General features: G+C 45.0%; 1 protein-coding gene across 2 annotated transcripts in view; it reads left to right on the plus strand.

Moving 5' to 3' along the window:
* Positions 1-23,752, plus strand: part of COL15A1 (collagen type XV alpha 1 chain) — a 144,191-nt gene that overhangs the window by 87,288 nt on the left and 33,151 nt on the right. For both annotated transcript variants that reach the window (XM_079949277.1, XM_079949278.1), the window contains exons 13-22: positions 340-474; positions 3,360-3,422; positions 4,937-4,972; positions 6,601-6,735; positions 9,094-9,162; positions 11,978-12,022; positions 14,041-14,085; positions 18,356-18,418; positions 19,814-19,849; positions 21,292-21,375. In XM_079949277.1, the coding sequence (XP_079805403.1) occupies positions 340-474; positions 3,360-3,422; positions 4,937-4,972; positions 6,601-6,735; positions 9,094-9,162; positions 11,978-12,022; positions 14,041-14,085; positions 18,356-18,418; positions 19,814-19,849; positions 21,292-21,375 (711 nt within the window). The remainder of the gene's footprint in view (positions 1-339; positions 475-3,359; positions 3,423-4,936; positions 4,973-6,600; positions 6,736-9,093; positions 9,163-11,977; positions 12,023-14,040; positions 14,086-18,355; positions 18,419-19,813; positions 19,850-21,291; positions 21,376-23,752) is intronic.

Below are 23,752 nucleotides of genomic sequence, written 5' to 3' on the forward strand. Positions count from 1 at the left end.
CCACCAAGATCAGGTGTTCTGAGGTGCACAATTTTACAAAGTCCTGTGGATTCTTAACCTGAAAATTATACTCTGGGGATTCTGGCTTTTTCTGAAAGTTTAACCAAATTCAATGGCCTGGATTAAGAACATCCAACACATTCTCATTACTTATAGCACTTCAATAAGGCATTTCACATCCATTGTCATTGTAGGAACTCTCTGAAGTAAACAAGTATTATTGTTCTTGTGCTGTGCTGTGTGAAGCTGAGAGACATCAGCTTCTCAGGGTGTCCCAGCAAGTCCACTGCTGAGGGAACAGGAGCAAAATCTTAATCTCAATATATCTAATTTATCTAGGGTGCCCCTGGACCTCCAGGTCCTCCAGGTCTACCGGGGGCTCCAGGACTGCCAGCACCAGATTCAAATGCTGGGATTCCTGGGTTGCCAAGAGAAAACGGGAAAGGTGGAGCCGCTGGGCATCCGGGTCCTCGTGTGAGTATTTGCTGTGCGAGAACTTTAGCTTCATATATTAGCAACGCTGCTCAAGATCAAATATTGATTAGCAGCACGGCAGCACTTAATCCACCTTTCTCTACTTGCCATGCAAAGGATGGCACAGGTGTGACCATGGCAGTGCTGTCTTTCACCAGGTAAAGAGTAGGGCTGGGTGACATTTCAGTTTTAAATTAACCCAGCCTCTCTCTGCTGGCAGGTGGCAGCTCCTCTTCTTAACTTTAAAGTAGCCCCCCCCCCTTTGTCTCAAGGAAACTGCAGAGAAACATGCCCCATAGTTGCTTCAAATGAAAAGAAAAGAAAAGACTGCTCTGGCCCCTTCCCTCTTTTCCCCATCTGCATGTGCTTCTTACTTGGTGTGTTTGTGTGTGTGCAGTTGTCTCTGTGCTCCTCATTTTCTCCTCCAGACCCTCTGCCTCACCTAGAACTCTTCTCAATTCTCCCCTTTCTTTCTCACACATTTGTTATTATTAATAACAAATTAATATATTAACATTAATATATTCTCCTTATATCTGTAATGTTATAGTGGAAGCATGCTATCACTGAAAACATTTTCATATAATTAAATGCATCAAGTTTTCCTTGCAAAAATATTTATATTCTTTAATCATTTTTTACTCTGTAAAATTTTATCCATTATTACTGGTTTGGCCTGCTTTATAAAAAAAAATGCAAATTCCCCTGGCACTAAAATACAACTGGCACTAAAAATCTAAATTTTGTCAGACCCATAAGTAGTAGCAGTTGCCAGGGCATTGCCACATTCACCTCTACATATTTCAGCCTTTTGTCAAACATCGTGATATATTGAAGTATTGCAATATTTAGCTGGTGATATATTGAAAACCAGATATCACCCAGCCCTGGTCAAGAGCTTCTCCATCGCCATGCCTGCAGATGCCTTTAAGGAAAGATGAGATGGCCAGGGAAGCTGGAAGTGAGTTGAAACATCATGCCAGCTTGGTCCAGGTGGGTTGTCTCACTGCAAAAGGCCATGGCTCCTTGCCCAGCCAGAGTTGGGCATCTCGGGATCAGGCGTGGTGGAGTCTCTCCATCAGGGGCTAGAGCCCCTGTTCTGACAGGGCTTTTGGGGAAATCCTACAGCTGCTTCTAAAAGCCTTGCTACTTCCTCCGCCAGGACTGTTCCCCAAAAGCTTTGAACCAAAGAAGGCCCATAGGATGTCACACAAGAAGGCAGGGGGGAAGAAGGCTGTGTGCCAGTGCTCAGCACAATGCGTGATTCATGCCTTTGGGCTTTTCCACATGCCCTTTGCTGCTGCTGCTTTTTATGACTGCTGTCCATTCCCATTTTTTAAATCAGCACACCATATTAGCCTTCAAAACTTTCTTTTCTGCAAACAATTTGTCTGTAAAATCAGAATTTATCACAGACACAATCTGTGATTACTGGAGCATAGTTGGGTAATTTGAGTGAGATGATTTATTGCCTTATTGAAAAGAAGGCTTTTCAGAAGCTCCCTCTCTTCTAAACTGTGTATTTGGATTTAATTCCAGTTATCTCAATGGTATTTAATAAAGTGCACTAAAGGGCCACAGGTTAAAGTATGTATAAGGTGGGGCTTCATTACACAGGACTGCCAAGTAGCATTCGCTTTGACCCCAAACCTGTCTTCTTAAGCACTTAAGTACCGAATTAGATGTTGAGGCATGGAATTGGGAAATAATTCTAAGAACAGATTTGCCAACGTAGCCCCTGTGGTGATCTCAGCCTTGTTGGCTGGACAACTTTTTAATAGGAAGCGTGTCTGAAAATGCATGGGTAAAAACTGCCTTTAGCAACTGGAAATTTTCATCTTACTGAGAACTTGAAAGTTACAGGTGTTTTGTCTGATTGCAAAAGTTTGTGGGTGGAATTTGACTAGCAGGATGCGTGCTTAACACTGACAACTCCAGCCCTTTAATAATCAGTTGCCTCCCATATATTGTCACAAGTACACAGTAGTGTTTGAAGTATGGCACAATATGTTTTGTTTTTAACCACCTACTTACACTGCCAACATGCTCACAGGAGCAGGAAGAAAGTAGCATTCTCTCTTTGCCACAAGAAACAGCTCTCTTCCCTCATACAAACACAACACATCTTATGACTGCTGTTTCTGAAAATTTGCGTGAAATGAGACTGTCTGCTCTGCACATTTTGTTTCCCCATTTCCAGAACATAAGTTGTTCAACAGGGTTATCACCTGCAGTGATAAGAATCTCTTCAAGGAACTTAAGGCTGACCAATATCACACAGAAGAGGCAGCCTTTGTATGAAGGACAGGTGTCCAGCCAGATGCTTTCAAGTGAATCTAAGATCTGAGCTATGCATTATGGGAGCAACCTATATCTTGAACCGTGTGTTGCACCAAACAGCTTAAAAGCAAAACATAAAATGGAGAAATTGCAGGTGGGAGAAGAGTGGTGGATACCTTCCTTTCCCCACGACTGAATTTCACGTAGCCATCCTTCAGCATAATCTGACTTAGTGGGGAGTACACCTGAAAGTGAGGAGATGTAAGGGGGGAGTTGTAAGTGAGAGACACAGTCGCCTCCTCTTCTGCCAGTTCTTTGCTGAAACACCTCCCTACTGTTGCTTTTACAGCTGGTTGCTGCGACCTCTATTCTAAGACATGGGTCTGCCACTGTAATTAGTTCTATCCTGAATGCATTCATCTGACTGCCAAGAAGTTGTTAATCATCTAGACATTCCAGACTCCTGTTAACTAATGAAGAGATTATAAAGATCATACTGAACATATGAGGGGTAGTCCTTTTTTAAAAAAAGCATTATACTGTAAGTTAAAAAGCAGCCTTATAATTTGTGTCATTACAAATATCTCACATCTGTGATTTTTCAGGGTCCCCCTGGTCGTCCCGGTCAAGATGGATTGGCTGGTTCTGCAGGAGCAAAGGGAGAAAAAGTAAGTTGCAAACGCAGGAGTTTGTTTTAGAGATGCTTACAAACACCCGGGGGAAGCAGCAGGTTTGGGAGGGATGGCCTGGGTCAGTGGTTCCCAGTTGGTGGTCCGCGGATCCCAGGGGGGACTGCACAAACCCACCCAGGGGGTCCGTGGCACCTTTCACAAAAGAAAAACTAGCATAGAGATATGAACATTTTAAAAAGTAGGGGGTCCATGGCTTGGCTTTTGAAAAAATAGGGGGTCCACTATGCTTAGCTAATGGGGAACCACTGACCTAGGCCATCCTCCATTTGGGGTGGAAGCTCAGTATTTAATAATTTGCTTTGCAGACACAGATACTTGATAATATGCCTGCTGTCAGTAGCACCATTCCAGTGTGAATAATAATAATAATAATAATAATAATAATAATAATAATACTGTAATAATAATAATAATAATAATAATAATAGGTTTTGATTGCTCAAAGTTTTGATCGTTGAAAATTCTTCTCACATTATATTTTGTTGTCATCCTTACAACTACCATATATAAGTGACTTTGATTTTATGAGCAACTTGCTTCAACCCCCCTCGTGACTTCATGACGCAGGACAAGGGTGATTGTCAAATGAGAGACTTTCTGATTCACAGCTCTGTCCCATAGGAGGCAGATGCACACCATATAATTCAAGTGCATTCAACATACATTTAAAGCATATGATGTCCCCCCAAAGAATCTTGGGAACTGTAGTTCCCCCAGACCTACAATTCCCAGTACCCTCAGCAAACTACAGTTTTCAAAATTCTTTGGGGGGGGGTATAAAACAATGCAGCTACATTCTATACTATACTATATTATACTATACTATACTGAAGTGTTTACTTCTTTGGTAGTCCTTGAATCTTCTGCCACACTTGCAACCCCTTTCTGCCACAGCGGTGTGTCGCATCACACCCTTTGAGAGCCACTGATCTAAGTAGGTAGTCCGCATGAAAGGCATGCACATCTAAACCAGAAGCATGGAGACAAAGAACATTTCTTTTTCACAATCCTGCCATGAACTGTATGTTTAATGAGTGGTTAAATTATAAATCAAGTGCTCAATGCAGACATATATTATAGATTAAGTACTCCACGCATACATAAAACTGAATTATCTCCGAGTTTAAATAGTGTTCTGTTTATAGTACCCACATAAAGACTTTGAAAAGGTTATCTAAAAATGTGAATCCTTTGCTTGCTTTCCCCCGGAGTGCATGATAAGGTTTGGTTTCTAATACATGACAGTGTACATACAAGCCCATCTCTAAGGTAATGTATGTATTTAAAAGGGGAATACAAGTGTTTGTTTTTCACTGAAGGCTAACAAATTAACAAATTAAGGCTGTGCTTAATTTGAGTTGGAGGAGCCGAGATGGTTACTATGACAATAATTATGGGATTTGATTCAATAACTTGCATCAATAACAAGCAATGTGAGGGTGTGTAGGCAGCTTGCCTGCATAGAGTAAGTAATATGTCTTATCTTACAGGGTGATCAAGGTATTTGGGGGTCACCTGGAGCAAAGGTAACTGAACAGGTCCACCTTTAATAATATTTAATAATAGTTCTTGTATCTCATTGATAAAGTTTGGCTCCACTGGAATCAACAGTACCAGGATTTTGCATAGAACTCTGCCTGTGGTCTAACACTTAAGAACTAATTCTGGATTTGTTTCCACTGCACAACTACCATTCACTTTTTTGGGGGAGTAATTTAATGCAACTTTAATACCGGCAGCTCAGTTTTATCTCCAGTTCACCAGAGCCAGCAAAAGCGATGCAATATTTAGCAATGTTTCCATGGAAAACAGAATGTAAGAAGTGTTTTAAGAATATAAGTACCGTATTTTTCGCTCTATAAGACACACCTTCCCCCCTGCAATAATTAAGGGGAAATGTGTGTGCTTCTTATGGAGCAAATGCAGGTTCCATGGCTTCAGCGATAGCAACATGAAGCCTCTGAAGCACAGTGGAAGCGCTCCCACTGCGCTCCGGAGGCTTCACATTGCTTTTGCTGAAGCTTGGAGAGCGAGAGGGGTCAGTGCGCACCGATCCCTCTTGCTCTCCTGGCTTTGCTTCGCTGGAGAGGCGCTGCACAGCTTTCCCTCTCTGTGCAGCGCCCCTTCAGCGAAGCGGGAGGAGAAATGGAAGGGGCTGCGCAGAGAGGGAGAGAATTTTTTTTTCTTGTTCTCCCCCTCTAAAACAAGGTGCGTCCTATGGTCGGGTGCATCCTATAGAGCGAAAAATACGGTACATAAAAAAAGAATATAAGAACTTAACAGGAGCCTTGCAGGATTAAGCCAAAGGGCCGGCTCCTCCAACTTCCTGTTCTCACAAGGGCCAAGCAGATGCCTATGGGAAGCCTGGAAGCAGGTCCTGAGAGCAACAGGACTGTGAAACAGGAAGGTGCCGCCTCAGACTCCCCCTCTCCACCAAGCTCCCTTTACCGGGGTCGTGTGGCAGCTTTCCTCCTCGCTTCTCCAGGGGCAGCAGCAGGCTTGGGTGTGATTCTGCCACCAAAGATGGCTGCCTTAATCTGCCTCATGGGTGGGCTGGCCCTGGCACTCTCCCTACTTGTGGTTTCCAGAAACTGGTTTTCAGAGGCACGCTGCCTCCCACAGTAGAGGCAGAATGCAGGCATCAGGGTTAGTAGCCGCAGATAGCCTTGCTCTGCATGAATTCGCCTAATTCTTTTAAAAAGCCATTCAAGTTGGTGGACTTCCGCCTTGTGGGAGTGAATTGTTGGTGTTATGTACTGAAGTTCTCACCCTGGGCCAGCAGGGGGATACTGTAGATAGTTTTCACTCAGGTCCACATATGCAAATAAGGGATTGAAAGTGACTTTCAGTGATTGGATAGTTACAGAAATTTGTTACAGTTGCGTTGTAGTGAAGCTCTATATAAGCAGGCTGGCTGAACCCTACAGTTCAGTTCTGTTCTCACCTGTGAATAAACAAGAGCTGTTTGGAGAATCGCTGTGTCGTCTGATATGTTCACCCACAACTTAACAGTTTGGTTTAACAGGATTAAGATATATGGTACTGACAATAAATTTCCCTCAGTCCCACTTCCTAAACGTTTCCTCTCCACTATCCACTTCACTCTACAGATTTGCTCCTTTACGTTACAAAATAATCTGCTCTTTTCCCTCAGGGAGACCCTGGAGATATTGGATTACCAGGCACCAAAGGAGCTGATGGGGAGCCTGGGAAACCAGGGACCCCAGGACCTCCAGGACCCCCAGGACCTCCAGGACCCCCTGGCTCAGGCTATGGATTTGGATTTGAGGTAATCTCTTTAAAAGGGGTGGGAGGGGCTGAGTACATAAAAGTCTTGGCCTTGAGAAAATCAGGGGTCATTTTGCCCCACAAAATGCCCCACCCAGCCACCCCCTTTAGGGTTAGGGCCTACTTGGCTACTTGCTTAGCTGGTCAACAGAACCGGAAATGAAATTTTCCTCCCAATCTCAGTTGGCTCTGGACTCTCAGGTTTTTAAATTTCCCTCAGTGAATACTTTCTCATGTTAGGTGTTCACAATCCTCTGTCACAATTTTGTGTGGAAGTGGCAATTGGGCAGGATCTGAATAGTAAGGGGCCTGGATAAAGGCACATCTCTGACCCAGAGATCTCTCTCTGTCTAGCCACCACACACGACCAATGGTAATCCTTCTTACTGATAATTTATTAGCTTTTTGCATTTCTATAGTGATGGCTTGGCTCCTCCACAGACATTAGTTCCTCCCCCTTAACCTCTTTTAGGGGCTCACCCAGACAGGTCTGAGTGGTTTTCCACTTGTCCTGTGCTTTTTAGTCATGACTCTGAGCAGTTTTGCTTTTGTTCTGTCGCTTTCCCCTAGAAAATCCACTCTTTAGTGCTAAATCGGAGCAAATGGCAATCCTCAGAAAACCCTGTTTGTTCCAAATCAGCTCTGAAGATTGGGTTTCCTCGTTGGAAAGCGGCAGGGCAAACCAAGGCGTGGAAAATATAGCTGTATTTTCTTCCTAGTATTCAGTCATGGTCTGCTTGTGTAATGGATTGATTCATTGTGTGCCAGGGACCAGGGATCAGAGTGAATAGGCAGCAACATGGTGTTGTGTGATCAGCTGAGCGAAGGAGACCCAGTAAGGTTTCTGCTTATGTGCTGTGCCTCTCACTCTGCGTGGCTGTGGAAGTTACTTTGTGAAGAAATCACTCCAAATCTCTTGAAAGTTTGGTTTTTTTTATGTAGCTTGCTAAACCGGATGCTCTCATGAGCTGCTAATTTCAAAAGGTCCTGCATGAAAACTTCCATGCTTAGTGTGAGTTGGGATTTGCAGTGCAGTAGGATTACTTGTTTGGCTGCCAGCGTAGCCCGATGGAACTGTTCTGTTCTTTTCTGCCATTCAGAAAGCACCCGTGGGTAGGCACTTAGCCAATTAAATCATTGACATTTCCTATCTCCAGGGATTTATCTAAGACGAATTAATTCTAGTTTGATTTTTCTTCCAGAAAGGTTTGATAATTGACATTCCCGCAGGAGAAGGTGTGACAGGCCAGCTTGTGGCCTATTGCACCTCTGGAATAAGTTTCCCCACAGATGTGTGCTGGTATCCAACAGGGGCTGATGTGTTGTTGTTGTTGTTGTTGAATTAGTCTCAATCTAATCTTGCAGGTGGCTGGATTAATGTTGTACTGTGTAGGGCTTTTCTCCATTGTGCAAGCATTAGGCAAGTCTCCAGCTTTGAGTTCCCCTTTTGTCTGGTTGAGTTGAAGACTGCGCTTAGTGTGTTGCATGCTGTAGAACAGAGCCATTGGTTCAGTTTCTGGGGAATGCCAAGGAATGTGCCACGCAGAACAGGTCTTGTATGCCCTTAGTGCATCTGGCCTGAATTTTGCCTGTGCAAAATACTGTGTTAAAGTTGCAAAGATTGCAAGTGGCTGTTGAACTCCTCCTGGAGTGTATGAGAGGTTTATAATCAGCTGCTCTGTAGTTGTGTTGCTGTCCAAGCTTTTCTGGTGGCTATTATAGTGGGGGGGGGGGGTTTGAAAGAGAGAGGTCTCAGATATTTAGACCTTAGGTCAATTTGTATAACACATTTTGGAGGGATAGTGAGGTAAAGCCCCCCTTGTTTTAAATGAATAATTGAGGAAATGCCTCCTAAATTTGTTACGTACAAAAAAGGCTGTTGTCATTTTAACTAAATATACATGCAAATGGATGGTGTTGTGGGTGGATCTGAATGAACTTGCGGAAACTCTTCTAGTTCTGGCCAGGGCCTTTGACCGTAAAAAGATCAAGGATTAGCAAGAATTTGGGTGATCTTCAACATGATACCATCAGAAGGCGAGTGGCCTCCACTTTCCTCATGGTAGTGGAAAGGATGACCATCCTTCAAGAACTGCCAGTTTACCAGCCGCTCCTAGCCTTTTGTGCTTCGGGGACTGTGGTTATACTTCATTGATATTACCGGCTTCCCACATCAAAAATTCAGATTACTGAATATCTGCTGTACCCAACAGTGTGATATTGTAGACAGAAAGTTTTAAAGAAAGATATTAAATTGTGTTTTTAAATGTCTAATAACCTACTTCAGAAAACCTTTGCCCTACAATAAGTATACAGGGAAAATAACTCCAACTTTCCATTTTTAAAATGAACACATTAGGATATGGAAGGCTCAGGCATCGTTGGTTTGTCACGTGAACCTGGAACCTCAAGACTAAGTGGGCGAAATGTAAGTAAGCCACAGTTCTAAATCCTTGTGGCCATAATCTCTCAGGATATCTCATTTTATTTACCGTAATCAGCTATTTGTGTTTTCCCATTACTGATTAAGATTGCTTCCAAATATAGGCTTTCAGTCGGAGTCAAATCTGAATTTTCTACATGTGTGGCTGGCACATGAACTTCCCCATGTTCTGCTTTCTTTGGTCATTAGTTGCTGTTCCACCATGTGCAGGAGTGGTCTGCAAATGGGTCCCTCAATTAGTGTGGCCCCCTCTGCAGGGCATGCACATGTGTATTTCTTTACCTTTGTGTGTGCAGTAAAAAAATAACCGGAAGTGCACAAGATCAAATATTACCAGCATTCAGTTGTGATGCTTCACAAGGGATGAAATAGAAGCTTGTGCTTTGGTAAGCAAATCCATTTCTGTTTGTTTGCTGAGGTTTTGCAAAAGAGCAATATTTAACTATATTACCATGCTGTTTGATTTGATGAGGGTGGGTGGCAGCATCCCCTCCCTCCTTAGTAGTGCCCTATAGGCCCCCATAACCATTAACATTGCAACCAGGCATTATCCCCTACCTTAAAAATACACAGCATCAATGGAAGACCCAAAATTAGGATAGCAGTCTCCTGCAGGACCTCCATATTACTATTATTTTAAAGTCCAACGTATGTGCTGCGATTACAGTCTCCAACGCAATCCCCCACAGCTTCAGTGTGGAGACCTTACAAAAATAACTTCTCTAAATCGGGTTGCTGGAAATTCCAGCATTTATTCAGCATGCAGCACGTGGAAGAAATATTCATCTTTTATCTTGTATTGGGGGCTGCAGGAAACAAAGTGGCTAGACTGCGCTCAGGAGAAGAGCAAATAGAAGTTGGAGTGTGGCGACAGAGATCTCCCACCTAAACATCACCACACATGTGACAAACCACCCACTGAAGGGGAAGAAGATGTGCTAACAATCATCCACATCAGTGGTGATTGGAAAGTACAATGGGTTGTTTTGACCAGGGGGCGGCAATGTTTTTGTGGCTTGGGCCGTGAACCGGCCTTGCAGACGCCGCGGTGGGACGGAGTGTGTTTGCGCACATGCAAAAACACTATTTCCAGCGCAGAGGATGCACGTGCAGCTTCCCATTGGCTGCAGCCAATGGGAAGCCGGCCAGCATTGCGGAAGGCGGTCTCCACTCTGCTCTGTGCCGATTTAGTGCAGCGCACAGGAGTCAACCGAGCAGGCAGGGGAGGGGGGTCCATGGGCCGGTTAATGGGCCTTGGGTTGCCAACCCCTTGTTTTGATTTTTCAGTAAGGGAAGAGCCAGATTAAATCTAAAATGAGTGGGGGAAAGGATTGGTTGGCACTTTAATACGAACAGCATTGTGTGGACACTGTGAAAAACTTGTGTGCCTGAGCAGTTCCAGTTTCACAATAGACTCCTGTCTGAAAGCACCCGAAATGTTTTACCATGTAGTCATAGCTGCATCCTGTGTTCATGTAGTTCCAAGAGAAAACCACCATGCAGTGGCTTGGGGCTTCTCTGAGCACACAGGAGAGAGTACAGTCACTGGGAAAGCAGGGTGGGGCGAAAGGAAAGGATTAGGCAAATGTTCTAGACCAGAATTAGGAATGACATCACTCTCCCCCAGACTCATGCAAATTGTTATAGTTTTTCTCATGCAAGCCCATTCAAGTGACTCAGCTCAGTATTTTCAAGTCACAGTGCTGAAAAGAAGATTGTATGTTTTGAGGAGGATTTAATTAAAACCTGCTGTTATGGGAAGAGCTGTCTTGTTGTTGCTGTTGGTGCTACTCTGCTGCTTATTCCCTCAGCCGGAAAGGAAGCAATCCAATGAGATCTTCTCGATCCAAGTTTTGAAACATGTTGTGTAAAAGGCTGCACTGTTTCTGAAGCCAGTTCTTATTCCTCCCTGCCCAACCCCACAAGTTGTTTCAGCAGGGGCAGGAAGGCTTAACTTCCCTCAACCTCCCAAGGTGACCATTGAGAGAGGAATTTGAGATTGGTGACAGCACACCCTAGAGACATATTCTGCTCAAGAATTGCTTCTGGTGTGACAGTTTGTTCTCTGGTCCCAATACATACACTTTGTATTAGTTATGAAAGACACATAGGAAGGTCGCCAGTTGTGTGAATTTTAAGGGGAAATGCTATGGTGTGTAATGTCTAGTTTTGCCCTAAAGAGGCATAATTCAAAGTGACATTTCACGTATTAGTGCATAAGAAGGACTAGCAGGGGAGATTTGCACACAATATGCTTATCATTGATGCTCTGCGACTCGGTCCAGTTGGGATTAATATTTGCGCATTTATACACAAATAAGTTGGTTATTGCACGGGACGCAGGTGGCGCTGTGGGTTAAAGCCTCAGCGCCTAGGGCTTGCCGATCGAAAGGTCGGCGGTTCGAATCCCTGCGGCGGGGTGCGCTCCCGCTGCTCGGTCCCAGCGCCTGCCAACCTAGCAGTTCAAAAGCATCTCCGGGTGCAAGTAGATAAATAGGGACCGCTTACCAGCGGGAAGGTAAATGGCGTTTCCGTGTGTGGCTCTGGCTCTGGCCAGAGCAGTGATGTCACGCTGGCCACGTGACCCGGAAGTGTCTCCGGACAGCGCTGGCCCCTGGCCTCTTAAGTGAGATGGGCGCACAACCCCAGAGTCTGTCAAGACTGGCCCGTACGGGCAGGGGTATCTTTACCTTTACCTAAGTTGGTTATTACTGCATCTTTTAGGCAACCTTTTTCAAAACCTGTAGCACACAATGGTGTACAAATTTAACAAATAAAACAGTACTATATTTTGTTATAGGGTCCAGCCGGGGAGGTCGGTCTGCAAGGACCAATGGGGCCAAAGGTAATCAATGCAGCACACTATCAAAAATCTAGAGCGTTTGTGTACTTGTTATAGCAAGAATTCAGTTTGCCATGTTAGCAGTACTCCCAACTAATTTGTGATTTCATTATTTGATCAGCTACAATATTCCCCTTATTTTCAATCTTCAGATGTCAAAACAAAATAAAAAAATTCCTTCCAGTAGCACCTTAAAGACCAACTAAGTTAGTTCTTGGTATGAGCTTTCGTGTGCATGCACACTTCTTCAGATACCAAGTGTGCATGCACACGAAAGCTCATACCAAGAACTAACTTAGTTGGTCTTTAAGGTGCTACTGGAAGGAATTTTTTTATTTTGTTTTGACTATGGCAGACCAACACGGCTACCTATCTGCAATCTTCAGATGAACAGCATTTGTGCTTATGTAGTGAAAATGGCAGCACCCAAGCACAACACTGGGAGGTATCAGCTGGGCTGGGGAAATCCAAGGTACCCACCCACAAGTACCGGTACTTTGTGGGGGGGGGGAGGTATGTGTGGGAAAAGCCCAAAACAGAAGGAGGAAACTGTCCTTTTGATCATTTGGCCTTGCTGGCAGCATGTGGTGGAAGGAGCAAGATGCTAAAGGTATGACCAGGTGGAAGATGGGAGACTGAAGCAGAAAGGGCCATGGAAGATGAGGGAGAGAAAAGGGGAAGAAAGGAGAGGAAAGCTGGAGGAAGACTGGGAGGAGTTTAGGCATCAGCATTTCCCTTTTAAAATCCACACAGGTCGCCAGTGACCGCTCCCCACTTAAAACGGGGGCCCCTTTTGCGTGGACGCGTGCAGCCTTGGATCTGGAGTGGCCCCATCAGCATAGGCTTTGCCTTCCCTCAGGTGGGATACCTGGAGGTCCCCGCCTACCCCAGTGAGTTGTCCAATCCCACCTGGGGGAAGCGTTGCCAGGGAAACCAGGCCAGGTAGGGGGAGGGATTACCTGCCCACACAATAGAGGGTGGATCTTACTTGTTAATCCTCACTTGGCTCCAGAGCTTCTCCCACCCTACCCACCCTCAGTTAATGTCTTCTTTCGCAGGTTAACTTTTCTTCATAGGTTTTGCAGGTTAACCTTTCTCCACAGGTATGCGGGCGCTGCTACGATAAGGTCGCTGTTAAAGGGCCGGAAAGGAATTTCCCTGCATTGGCAGGTTTCGCCTTTCCCGTAGCAAAACGTCACAACTTTAGCGGTATCAGGCCTTGGGCGGAATCCTTTAGTCCATCTTCCTCCTTGCGGCGGCGATACCAGGGTTCCCCGTTAAAGGGGTTTTTGAAGGGAGGCTTTGGCCGTACGCCGAAAGGTCGTCATTGCTCTCCCCTGTGGCGGCGGCGTAATGGGGGCGGCTATCTCTGCTTGAACATATGTTCTCCAGAGCCGGCCCATCCCCCCCACACACGCTGGATAACCCTGATGCTCCCTAGGTCCCCGGCTGGGGACTAGGGAGGGAGAACGCCCAATGCCTGAGCCAAGGTCTACCCACATTTGAAATTTAATAAAGTTGTGGCCAATTTAATCCCATAGCACGTTGTCTAGAGTCGTTATTCCACATGACGGGGGGGACCACTCGGGATCTGGGGACTCCGCCTGTCCACGCAATTGTCCTATCTTTCCTACAGACAAACAGCAAATCTGTATATTTTGATTATAGCATAACCTCTTGTTATGACTATGTTTATGTCAAATGCCAGTGGAGTTAATAATGATTATGTTTTCAAGACCAAAGGTTTCCTTAAAACTAGTCTTTATGCACAAAAAAACTTTGCTTGTCTGATACCTTCATGCATCCATTCTTTCTACAGAAGGGAAATGTCAGTGAAATCAATGTATTTCTGAGATTTTGCTAATAACTTCAAATGCACTGTGATGCCACAAATAATTTTTAGGCTAAAGTAGGAAGGATCATGGATTAATTATACCTTTCAAAGTATACAAGGAAGCTTCTTGTTTAAAAAATTATTTTAGTTCTCCATTTTTAAAATGACTATTTTGTTTTTGTTTTAGGGAGAAAAAGGTGACAATGGACTACCAGGTACACCTGGCTTAAAGGTGAGACATTAACTAAACATGATTTATAAACTGACTTCATAGAAATAAAGGCAAATACTTTGTATCTAACACAAATTAAAGATTTAGCTGAAGTGACCACATACTTTAGAATTCCCAAGTATTCCAGTATAGAGCTTGCTCTTGTGTTTTAATGTCAGGCATGCTGATCTACCCTTCTGTCTGAAGATGTATATATTTTGGCAGGGAGCGGGTGGCACTGTGGTCTAAACCACTGAGCCTCTTGGGCTTGCTGATCAGAAGGTTGGGGGTTCAAATCCCTGCAACGGGGTGAGCTCTGTCTCATCTTCTGCCAACCTAGCAGTTTGAAAGCACCCCAGTGCAAGTAGATAAATAGGTACCACTGTGGCGGGAAGGTAAACAGCTTTTCCGTGCACTCTGGCTTCTGTCATGGTGTCCCATTGCGCTGGAAGCAGTTTAGTCCTGCTGGTCACATGACCTGGAAAGCTGTCTGTAGACAAATGCCAGTTCCCTTGGCCTGAAGCAAGATGAGCGCCACACCCCACAGTCGCCTTTGACTGGACTTAACCATCCGGGGGTCCTTTACCTTTACCTATGTATTTTGGCATGTGAGAAATGTCAAGAAAATGTCTTGCTTTCTCCCTGGTAGATAACACCCAGAAGCTAATCCGTAGTCCCATTTCCAGATTTGTGCATTGGACTGAAGCAAAGACATTCTTTTCTCACATTATAAAATATGCATCTTCATGTACAACATACATTTAGGTGCATGTATGGAATTGCAATGAGATGAGGCAAAGTAAAGTAAGTAGACCAGAAATTTTTAATTTTTTGAGTCCATGGCTTCCTTGACCAACTACATTCTTTCTGTGGCACCCCTATAGGGCTCAGGAGCCCAGTTATGTCACCCCTTCCTTGCAGAGCTTGCAGCCTCTCACCCTTTTTCAAACACCCTCCCTTGTGGAGTGTTTCCTCAGCCTCCTCTCCTTTCCCCTCTCCTTTGGAGTCCTCTGGGCAGACGCAACTGCCACCCCTGGTCTCTGAGCTGCTCCCCCTTGCCCTAAAGAGAGGTGCCTCCTCACACAGGGGCCTGGGAAGCACCCCCTGACCAGCCCCAGAGGCACCATTCACCCGGGGGGGGGGTTGTAGCCAGGGTTGCTGCAACAAAGAGCTGCGCAAGCCTTTGGGAGGCAGAGATGCAAGAGGGAATCAGAGGAGGGAGAGGAGGAAAGAAGGACGAAGGCCAGTGTTGCTTGCGGCACCCCAGGGTGCCACAGCACACTGGTTGAAAACCACTGAAGTAGACTAATTTTGGCCGAAGAAGCAATGAAGAAGTCCCAAAGGTGCCTGGCTAGTTTCTGACTAGATGGTTTGCCACACCAAGATAGCAGCAGAAGAGGCTGTTCGGAGCCATCCATTGCTCATTGGCTGTAGGGATATCATGTGGTCCAATGAGATGTTGGCTCCATGTCTTCCCCTTTCTCCTGACAATGGCTGGCAGTTGGGGGGGGGTGTATCCTTGCCCTGCAGGGAGGCCTGAGAGTGGCTGGACTTATCAGGGCCATCGCTGCTACTCAGTGAGCATTTCCCTCCTGGCCTTGGCTTTTAGTACTTTAAAAATATTGATGATGATGATGATGATATTCACCTCCCATGGCATCACAACCTTTTTTAGTGGTATACACAGTCATGGGGCCAGGCAAGTCTCTACGTTTCCTCTCTATACATGTAATACCATTGAGCCCACTGGATTTCCTTGGGGTAGAAGTGAACTATATTTTTTCGTTTCCTAGAAGTATTCTCAACTGATTTACTGGAGCCATGCCAGTATAAACATGAAAATGGTGCCACAGTGAATCACTTAATTACTGAAAGGTTCTATCATGAAACAGTTTTTGCTTACTGTAATTTATAAAACAACAGAATGTGGAGACTTGCTCCAGGAATTCCATCTGTTGAACATATTTTGAATCTGTGAAAAGCAATACCAGTCAACCTTTAAAAGCATTTTGCCTAGAATGTTGTCAACATAATCATGAATCAGTCTGGTATCGGCCAAGGAAAGCAGCTTTGAAACCTGTGGTGGTCCAGCTATTTGTGTTAAATTATTTATTTATTTATTTATTTATTTATTTATTTATTTATTTATTTATACCCCGCCCATCTGGGTGGGCTTCCCCAGCCACTCTGGGCAGCTTCCAACAAAATATTAAAATACAATAGTGCATCAAACATTAAAAGCTTCCCTAAACAGGGCTGCCTTCAGATGTCTTCTAAAAGTCTGGTAGTTGTTTTTCTCTTTGACATCTGGTGGGAGGGCGTTCCACAGGGCAGGTGCCACTACTGAGAAGCCCTCTGCCTGGTTCCCCGTAACTTGGCTTCTCGCAGCGAGGGAACCTCCAGAAGGCCCTCGGCGCTGGACCTCAGTGTCCAGGCAGAACGATGGGGGGTAGAGACGCTCCTTCAAGTATACTGGACTGAGGGTGTTGAAGGTTTTAAAGGTCAGCACCAACACTTTGAATTGTGCCCAGAAACATACTGTGAGCCAATGTAGGTCTTTCAAGACTGGTGTTATATGGTCTCGGCAGCCACTCCCAGTCACCAGTCCAGCTACCGCATTCTGGATTAGTTGTAGTTTCTGGGTCACCTTCAAAGGTAGCCCCACACAGAGCGCACTGGAGTAGTCCAAGTGAGAGATAACTAGAGCATGCACCACTCTGGCAAGACAGTCCACTGGCAGGTAGGGTCTTAGCCTGCATACCAGATGGAGCTGGTAAACAGCTGCCCTGGACACAGAATTGACCTGCGCCTCCATGGACAGCTGTGAGTCCAAAATGACGACCAGGCTGCGCACCTGGTCCTTCAGGGGCACAGTTGCCCCATTCAGGACCAGGGAGTCCCCCACACCAGCCTGCCTCCTGTCCCCCCAAAACAGTACTTCTGTTTTATCAGGATTCAACCTCAGTCTGTTAGCCACCTTCCATCCTCCAAGTGGAAGATGGAATACACCAGAATTGAGCAATTCTAGGCCCAGTTGCAGAGGGTAGGCAGCCCAGTTTTTACTGGGAAAATCTCTATAAAGCTTCTTCAGAAACACAGGAGCAAATTTTGGTGAAGCCATTTGCAGGCCTGCCTCCCACCTCTACCATGGCACCACTGCTAGTCCCACTGGGGCTTTGCCTGCGCCACTGCCACAGTGCTGTTGTCCTCACCATTGCCACTGTGCCCTTGTCATGGTGGCAGTTGCAGTGTCGGAGCCGGCGGCAACATGGACATAATGGTCGGGGGAGGGAGGGGGGCCAGGATCTGTGAAGAAGTGGCATCATGCTGGTGGCATAAGGACATTTTGCCTATATTGGCAAAACGTCTCAGGCCAGCCCTGGATTGTCCTCGTAAGTGATACTATGGGACTCCAGCTTTGGGATGCTTCCATCTTCAAACTAGAGGATATGACCTGTAGGAAGCAGCTGAAATAAAGACTTTATGAACGACATTGGCCTTGCATGGGCAATAACAGATTGCTGAAGGCTCAGACTACTTATATTTGTAGTTTAGCACACTATTATTTGTCTTGCTTTGGTTGTTTGCTATTTGTTCAATGTCCCATCTGGGGTGAATTTGACAGGGACGCGGGTGGTGCTGTGGTCTAAACCACTGAGCCTCTTCAGCTTGCCAATCGGAAGGTCGGCAGTTTGAATTCCTGTGACGGGGTGAGCTCCTGTCACTCCATCCCAGGTTCTGCCAACCTAGCAGTTCAAGAGCACACCAGTGCAAGTAGATAAATAGGTACTGCTGTGGCAGGAAGGTAAACGGCGTTTCTGTGCACTCTGGCATTCATCATAGTGTCCCGTTGCACCAGAAGTGGTTAAATCATGCTGGCCACATGACTCAGAAAGCTGTCTGTGAACAAATGCCGGCTCCCTCGGCCTGAAAGCGAGATGAGCGCCGCACCCCATAGTCACCTTTGATGGGACTTAACCGTCCGGTCCTTTACCTTTTTACCTCAATGAAGCTTTTGAAAACCATACTATGTATAATCAGTAGACAGACCATGGCTGCTGAGATGCCAGGACTCTTTCTGGGGGGCCTCTTTGAGATGAGTGCCCCTTCATGTCTGTCTGGCTTTGTTACTTGGAGTGCCCAGCCCTGTGTTACTTTTTCTTTCCCTGTGATCTTTACATTTGTAGTAAGCCTTTGGGGGCATTGGAATGAATTCTCTGGATCGTGGCCTCAGTTAAAAGCAGCTGATGAATCTGTGAAGTGAATGTGGGATATTTTTGTGTTCCATTAGGGAGAGCAAGGCCCAGAAGGAAGGCCGGGATTTCCTGGTGTTGCTGGAAGACCTGGAGACACAGTGAGTAGGCTGTGAACTTCCTTCTCTATGCATCGCTTGAAATTGCAGCCTGAGATGTGTAGAGGCTTCGTTTCAGGTTTAGGTGCGGGAGCCGGACAAATACAGTGGTGCCCCGCAAGACGAACGCCTCGCAAGACGGAAAACCCGCTAGACGAAAGGGTTTTCCGTTTTGGAGGTGCTTTGCAAAACGAATTTCCTATGGGCTTGCTTCGCAAGATGAAAATGTCTTGCGAGTTCCTGCGGGTTTTTTTTCTCCCCCTCCCCCATTTTTCTAAGCCGCTTATCTGCTAAGCCGATAAGCCGCTAAAAGCCGCTAATAGCGCTAATAGCTCTAATCCGCTAAGCCGTCAATGGGCTTGCTTCGCAAGACGAAAAAACCGCTAGACGAAGAGACTCGCGGAATGGATTAATTTCGTCTTGCGAGGCACCACTGTAAATTTCAACAGGCAGCAAACAACACTGAAGGCAAGATCCCAAGACCCACTGATGGGTGTTTATTAAGATTAAATTGCATATTTATATGCTCCCACATTCTACCAGCCCTTCTTAAAGGTCAAAGCACATGGTACACTGTAACTGTTTTGTAATTTTGTATTTTTCAAGTGTTTGCAGTTATTGTGTTTTTTGTTTTATGTCTCATAATGACAACAATGTGAACCCGTACGTAGCAGGTACCTGCTTTTTCCTCAGAGAAGGAGATTTGTGCCCTTGGCCAGAATGACTAGGCCTACTTAACAGTTGTCACTCAACAAGAAAAGTCAGTGAGTTGGCCTGTCATCTAGATGCCCCTGAAGCAGAGCCATTTGTGGTCTGAAACTCAGAAGGTTGGGGGGGTGCCACTGAATTCTACCAGTGGGGAAATGGGATCAGTTCACCCACGAGATCACCCTACCCCACATGTGCCCACTCAACCGCTTCTGTCGGCAGAACCGGCACTATTACAGGTGTCACATAATACCTGTTTTGCATTTGTAAGTCCTTGATCTTTTAATGTGGTGGCATCTGCACTTTGGAACTCTCTGCCTCTTGATAGAGGCCTTCACCGAACCCTTTTCAACACCTGCTAAAAACATTCCTGTTTAGACAGGCCTATCTAGCTGCTTAGAAAGTTGAAGTAATTTTAATCTGTTTTAGTATTTTAAGTTTTGTACGCTGGGTTGTACATTTTTACTGCTAAGTCTTCTGTAAACCGCTTTGAGTTTTGTTTTGTTTTTAAATCATGCGGTGTATAAATTTTATTAAATAAATAAAAGCAATTCTGACCTTTTGTCTATTGTTTTGTCCATTGTTTCTCTCATGGACAGCCGTGTTTCAATATATACAATCTAGATTATGAGCGACAGTGTTACCATCTTCCTTTCATGCAATTAATGCTGGCTTTTAAATTAAATGCAGGGCTCAAAAGGAGATAAGGGTGACCCAGGACCCAAGGTAAGAAGTGGCATTTATTTTAATTTAATTCAATATCCACTTGGACCTCAGTGATGCATTCAACATCTTTTTACAAGGGCTGAAGCTTTCTACATGCAGGTCCCCCTATCCACCAGCTTGTTATCTGCAGATACACTTCTCCAAACGCAAATAATTTTGCCCAAACCTTCATAAAAATTAATAATAATAATACCCTGCCCATCTGGCTGGGTTTCCCCAGCCCACTCTGGGCAGCTTCCAGCACATATGTGTGGGTGATTCAGATATCCAGACAGCTGGAGTTTGCCCACTTCCTTATTTGTTTGTGCTTTGCTGGTTGGCTGCAGCTATTTTTCAGGCAAAAACCATGCAAGGGGGGGGTGGAGAAAAGGAATGGGCCAATCAGGGAGAAGGAGAGATCGGACCCACCAGTTTTGCTTTGTCTTTCTTCTTTTGGTTGGCTCTGGGCATTTTAGGAAGAAAACATGGTGGGAGAAAGAGAATGGATTAGAAATGTTCCCATAGGAAATAATGGAAATCATCAGCTTGTAATAATAATAATAATAATAATAATAATAATAATAATAATTTTTATTTATACCCCGCCCTCCCCAGCCAAGGCTGGGCTCAGGGCGGCTAACAAGCAATAATAAAAACAAGTTGAATGATTACAACTCAAAAACAAAATTAAAATACAACATTAAAATATTGAAACATTAAAATATTAAAATGTAGCCTCATCGCAGGAGGAGAAAGGAAAAGAAAAAAGAAAGAGAGGGAGGAAATCAAATTGGCTCCAAGCCAAAGGCCAGGAGGAAAAACTCTGTCTTACAGGCCCTGCGGAAAGAAATCAGATCCTGCAGGGCCCTGGTCTCATGAGGCAGAGCGTTCCACCAGACTGGAGCCAGTGTTGAAAAGCCCCTGGCTCTGGTTGAGGCTAATCTAACTTCCTTAGGGCCTGGGACCACTAGGGTGTTACTATTTATGGACCTTGAGGCTCTCTGTGGGGCATACTGGGAGAGGCGGTCCCGTAGGTACGTGGGTTCTAGGCCATGAAGGGTTTAAAGGTCAAAACCAGCACCTTAAACCTGACCCTGTACTCCACCGGGAGCCAGTGCAGCTGGAAAAGCACTGGGTGAATATACTTCCATGGCAGACACCCCGTGAGGAGCCTCGCTGCAGCATTCTGCACCCGTTGGAGTTTCTGGGACAGCTTCAAGGGCAGCCCCGCATAGAGCAAATTACAGTAGTCAAGCCTGGAGGTGACGTCGCATGGATCACTGTGGCCAGGTCGGTTATGTGGTTATGCAAACACTCACCTGATAAACAATTTTCTGAGAATGCATTGAGTTCGGAAATTGGAACGTGTGTGTATATAAATCAGAAGATTAACATGGTTTGGTTTTGTCTCATTACCTAAGGTCATTCCCTATGCTCCTAACCACCATATTCTGTTGCAATAGGGCGAACCAGGACAAGATGGTGCCAGTGTTGTGGGGCCACCTGGGCCACCTGGACCACCTGGTCCCATCATAGCCATTCCCAGGGTAGGTATCTTATTGCTATTCTGCTGCACCATTATAACCGCCTTTTCTACATTTGCGTAGTGCTGCTGCTAATGTCTGCCAATTGTGGAAGTTTGGAGGTGAGGCCTTCACAAAAATCTTGAAATCATTCCAGAAATCCTGATGTTCTTTGCCACATCTGTTCCATACCAGGCAATGGAGTACATTGATAGGTGAAAAGAGAGAGGGAGTGGGATGTGAGAGCTAGGCTCTGCTTCACTGTCATCACAGCTAGACTTCGTAGCAGGAGCGAACCGTGCTGTTTGACCGCCTGAGGCAAAGCAGAAAGATGCCACCCTGGACACACACCCTTGCTGTCTCCATCAAACCCCATGGGTCCCATGGCTGCAGCTTCCAGGTCAGCCAGATCTCGAGAGACCTGCAAGATTGTGTAAGACCTTCAGAGATGGCCCGGCTCTGCTCCAACCGTGGATCGCCAGATGTTGTTGTTGGACTACAGCTCCCATTATCCTCACCCATCATGGCCAGCCCAGCAGAGGTTGGGGAGGCTGCCTTACTGGCTTGACTCAAAAAGATTTGGTTTACTTGTGAGTGAGCCGAAGAACAAGACTTACGTCGCACAACAGAGGAAGCAAAAGTGGTGTCCTTTTCTTTTGCTTACCCTAATTGTTTGTGAGGTTTAAGGACTCTGCATATATGCCTTACATCGCACCAGACTCGTACACCTTCTCCATAGGCACATACCTCTATTTGGACATTCAGTAGGACATTCAGTAGGACATTTTGTGAAGAACAAAAGCACCTTTCCAAAAAGCACCATCTCTCCCAGTTAGTTGCTGCTCGGTTGTCATTGACCAGCCAGGCTTTCTAGTTTCTTGAAAAAGCTAATATCTGTGAGGGAAGGAAATGTTTTAACTGTAAAAAAAGCAGCAGCTCCAGACTCTAAGGGGTCGCCCTCAGACCACAATCCTCTAAGTAAGCAAAACTGCATCCCCAAATTAGAAACAACAAGAACACTGTTTTTTAACTACCTTCTGTTCTGCTACATAATCTAAAATACAGAACAAACTACTTCTTCAAGCTTTCCTGCCCAAGCATTCTGGAAAGCATGTTTGTTACCAATCTATGCAGAAATAAAGATGTCTAACATTTGACTGAACTATGTTTCAATTCTCCAGTGAGCCCATGTGAGCTAGTTTGAAACCTGAAAGTTTTTTGAAATTACCCATGGGAATTTGTTCTTATATGAAAAGCAAATTGCTTCAACATCTAGAGATGAAGTCAGATATTGAGAGTTTATATTCCATTGAGGCATAGAAGTAGAGGGAAGCCAAGCAATAACATATAATAATATGGTTTTATTGGTATGTTTTATTATTTTATAAGTAAGACACCTAGAGAAATTACTTTGAGACATCTCATAAATATTATAAATAATACAAAGCCAAATCTCTTGACTTCACCGGTGACTGTTATGCTCAATGCAGAGAATGTGGCGTGTTGCCTTGGCAGCAAATACTGTATAAGCAAAACCATGTAGCTTTTTCATTGCCATAATGGAGTTCAAGTGGGCCTTTCTCTGATGAAATTAACCAATATTGATGGAAAATTACCCTGCCATATTGCATGTTCCAGTCCCTCATCTCACACACAGATTCCCCTATTACTGTGGTTAATGCTAATGAAGCAGGTTTCAAAACACAAAATGGATAGCAAAGTGTATTTGGTAAATCCTGTAGATGTTTGGGAAAGGGAAGCGGGTAGAGGAAGGAACTTATGAACAATGGTTAAAGAGCTTTAGGAGCATTCTCTCTGCACCAGCCCATGATGTTACTTCACTTTTCAAGCAGTGGTATCCAAACTTTTTTCAAAGAGGGCCAGATTTGATGAAGTAAAGGGCTGTGAGGGCCGACCAAAGGCCAACCAAAGTTGATGGGATTGAAGTTGTTGAGCTTTTTTATTATGGTAGGATCAGTTGAAAGGATTGAAGTTGCTGATTTTGCCCCATAGAAATAAACTGCCACAGGGGCTGGATTAGGCCCCCAAAACAGACTTTGGACATTCCATTTTGCTATATGCAGCATTTGGAAAGGAGATGTGTGGGTGAAAAAAGCACAATGAACACACACCAGAGAGCCTTGGTCAAATGTGTCTCTCTGGTAGGTGCTTATCGCGTATTTTTAAATGCACTTTCACTCCTTCCATTATGGTGGCTGCTCACAGCAGAGGCATGTAGTGGATAGCAGGAAGCAATCTTTACTCTTGTGATGGATCAGAGTTCTAATGGCCAATCCCCCCCCCCCTTTTTAATGAGGGATCCCCCATAGGAGATTATGACAGGCTGCCAGCACACAGGAGGTTTTTGGGGTTTTTTGCCACACCCATGTCTGTCCAGCTG

The sequence above is a fragment of the Podarcis cretensis genome (assembly GCF_951804945.1).
Source record: "Podarcis cretensis genome assembly, chromosome: 13".
Taxonomy (NCBI): Eukaryota; Metazoa; Chordata; class Lepidosauria; order Squamata; family Lacertidae; genus Podarcis; species Podarcis cretensis.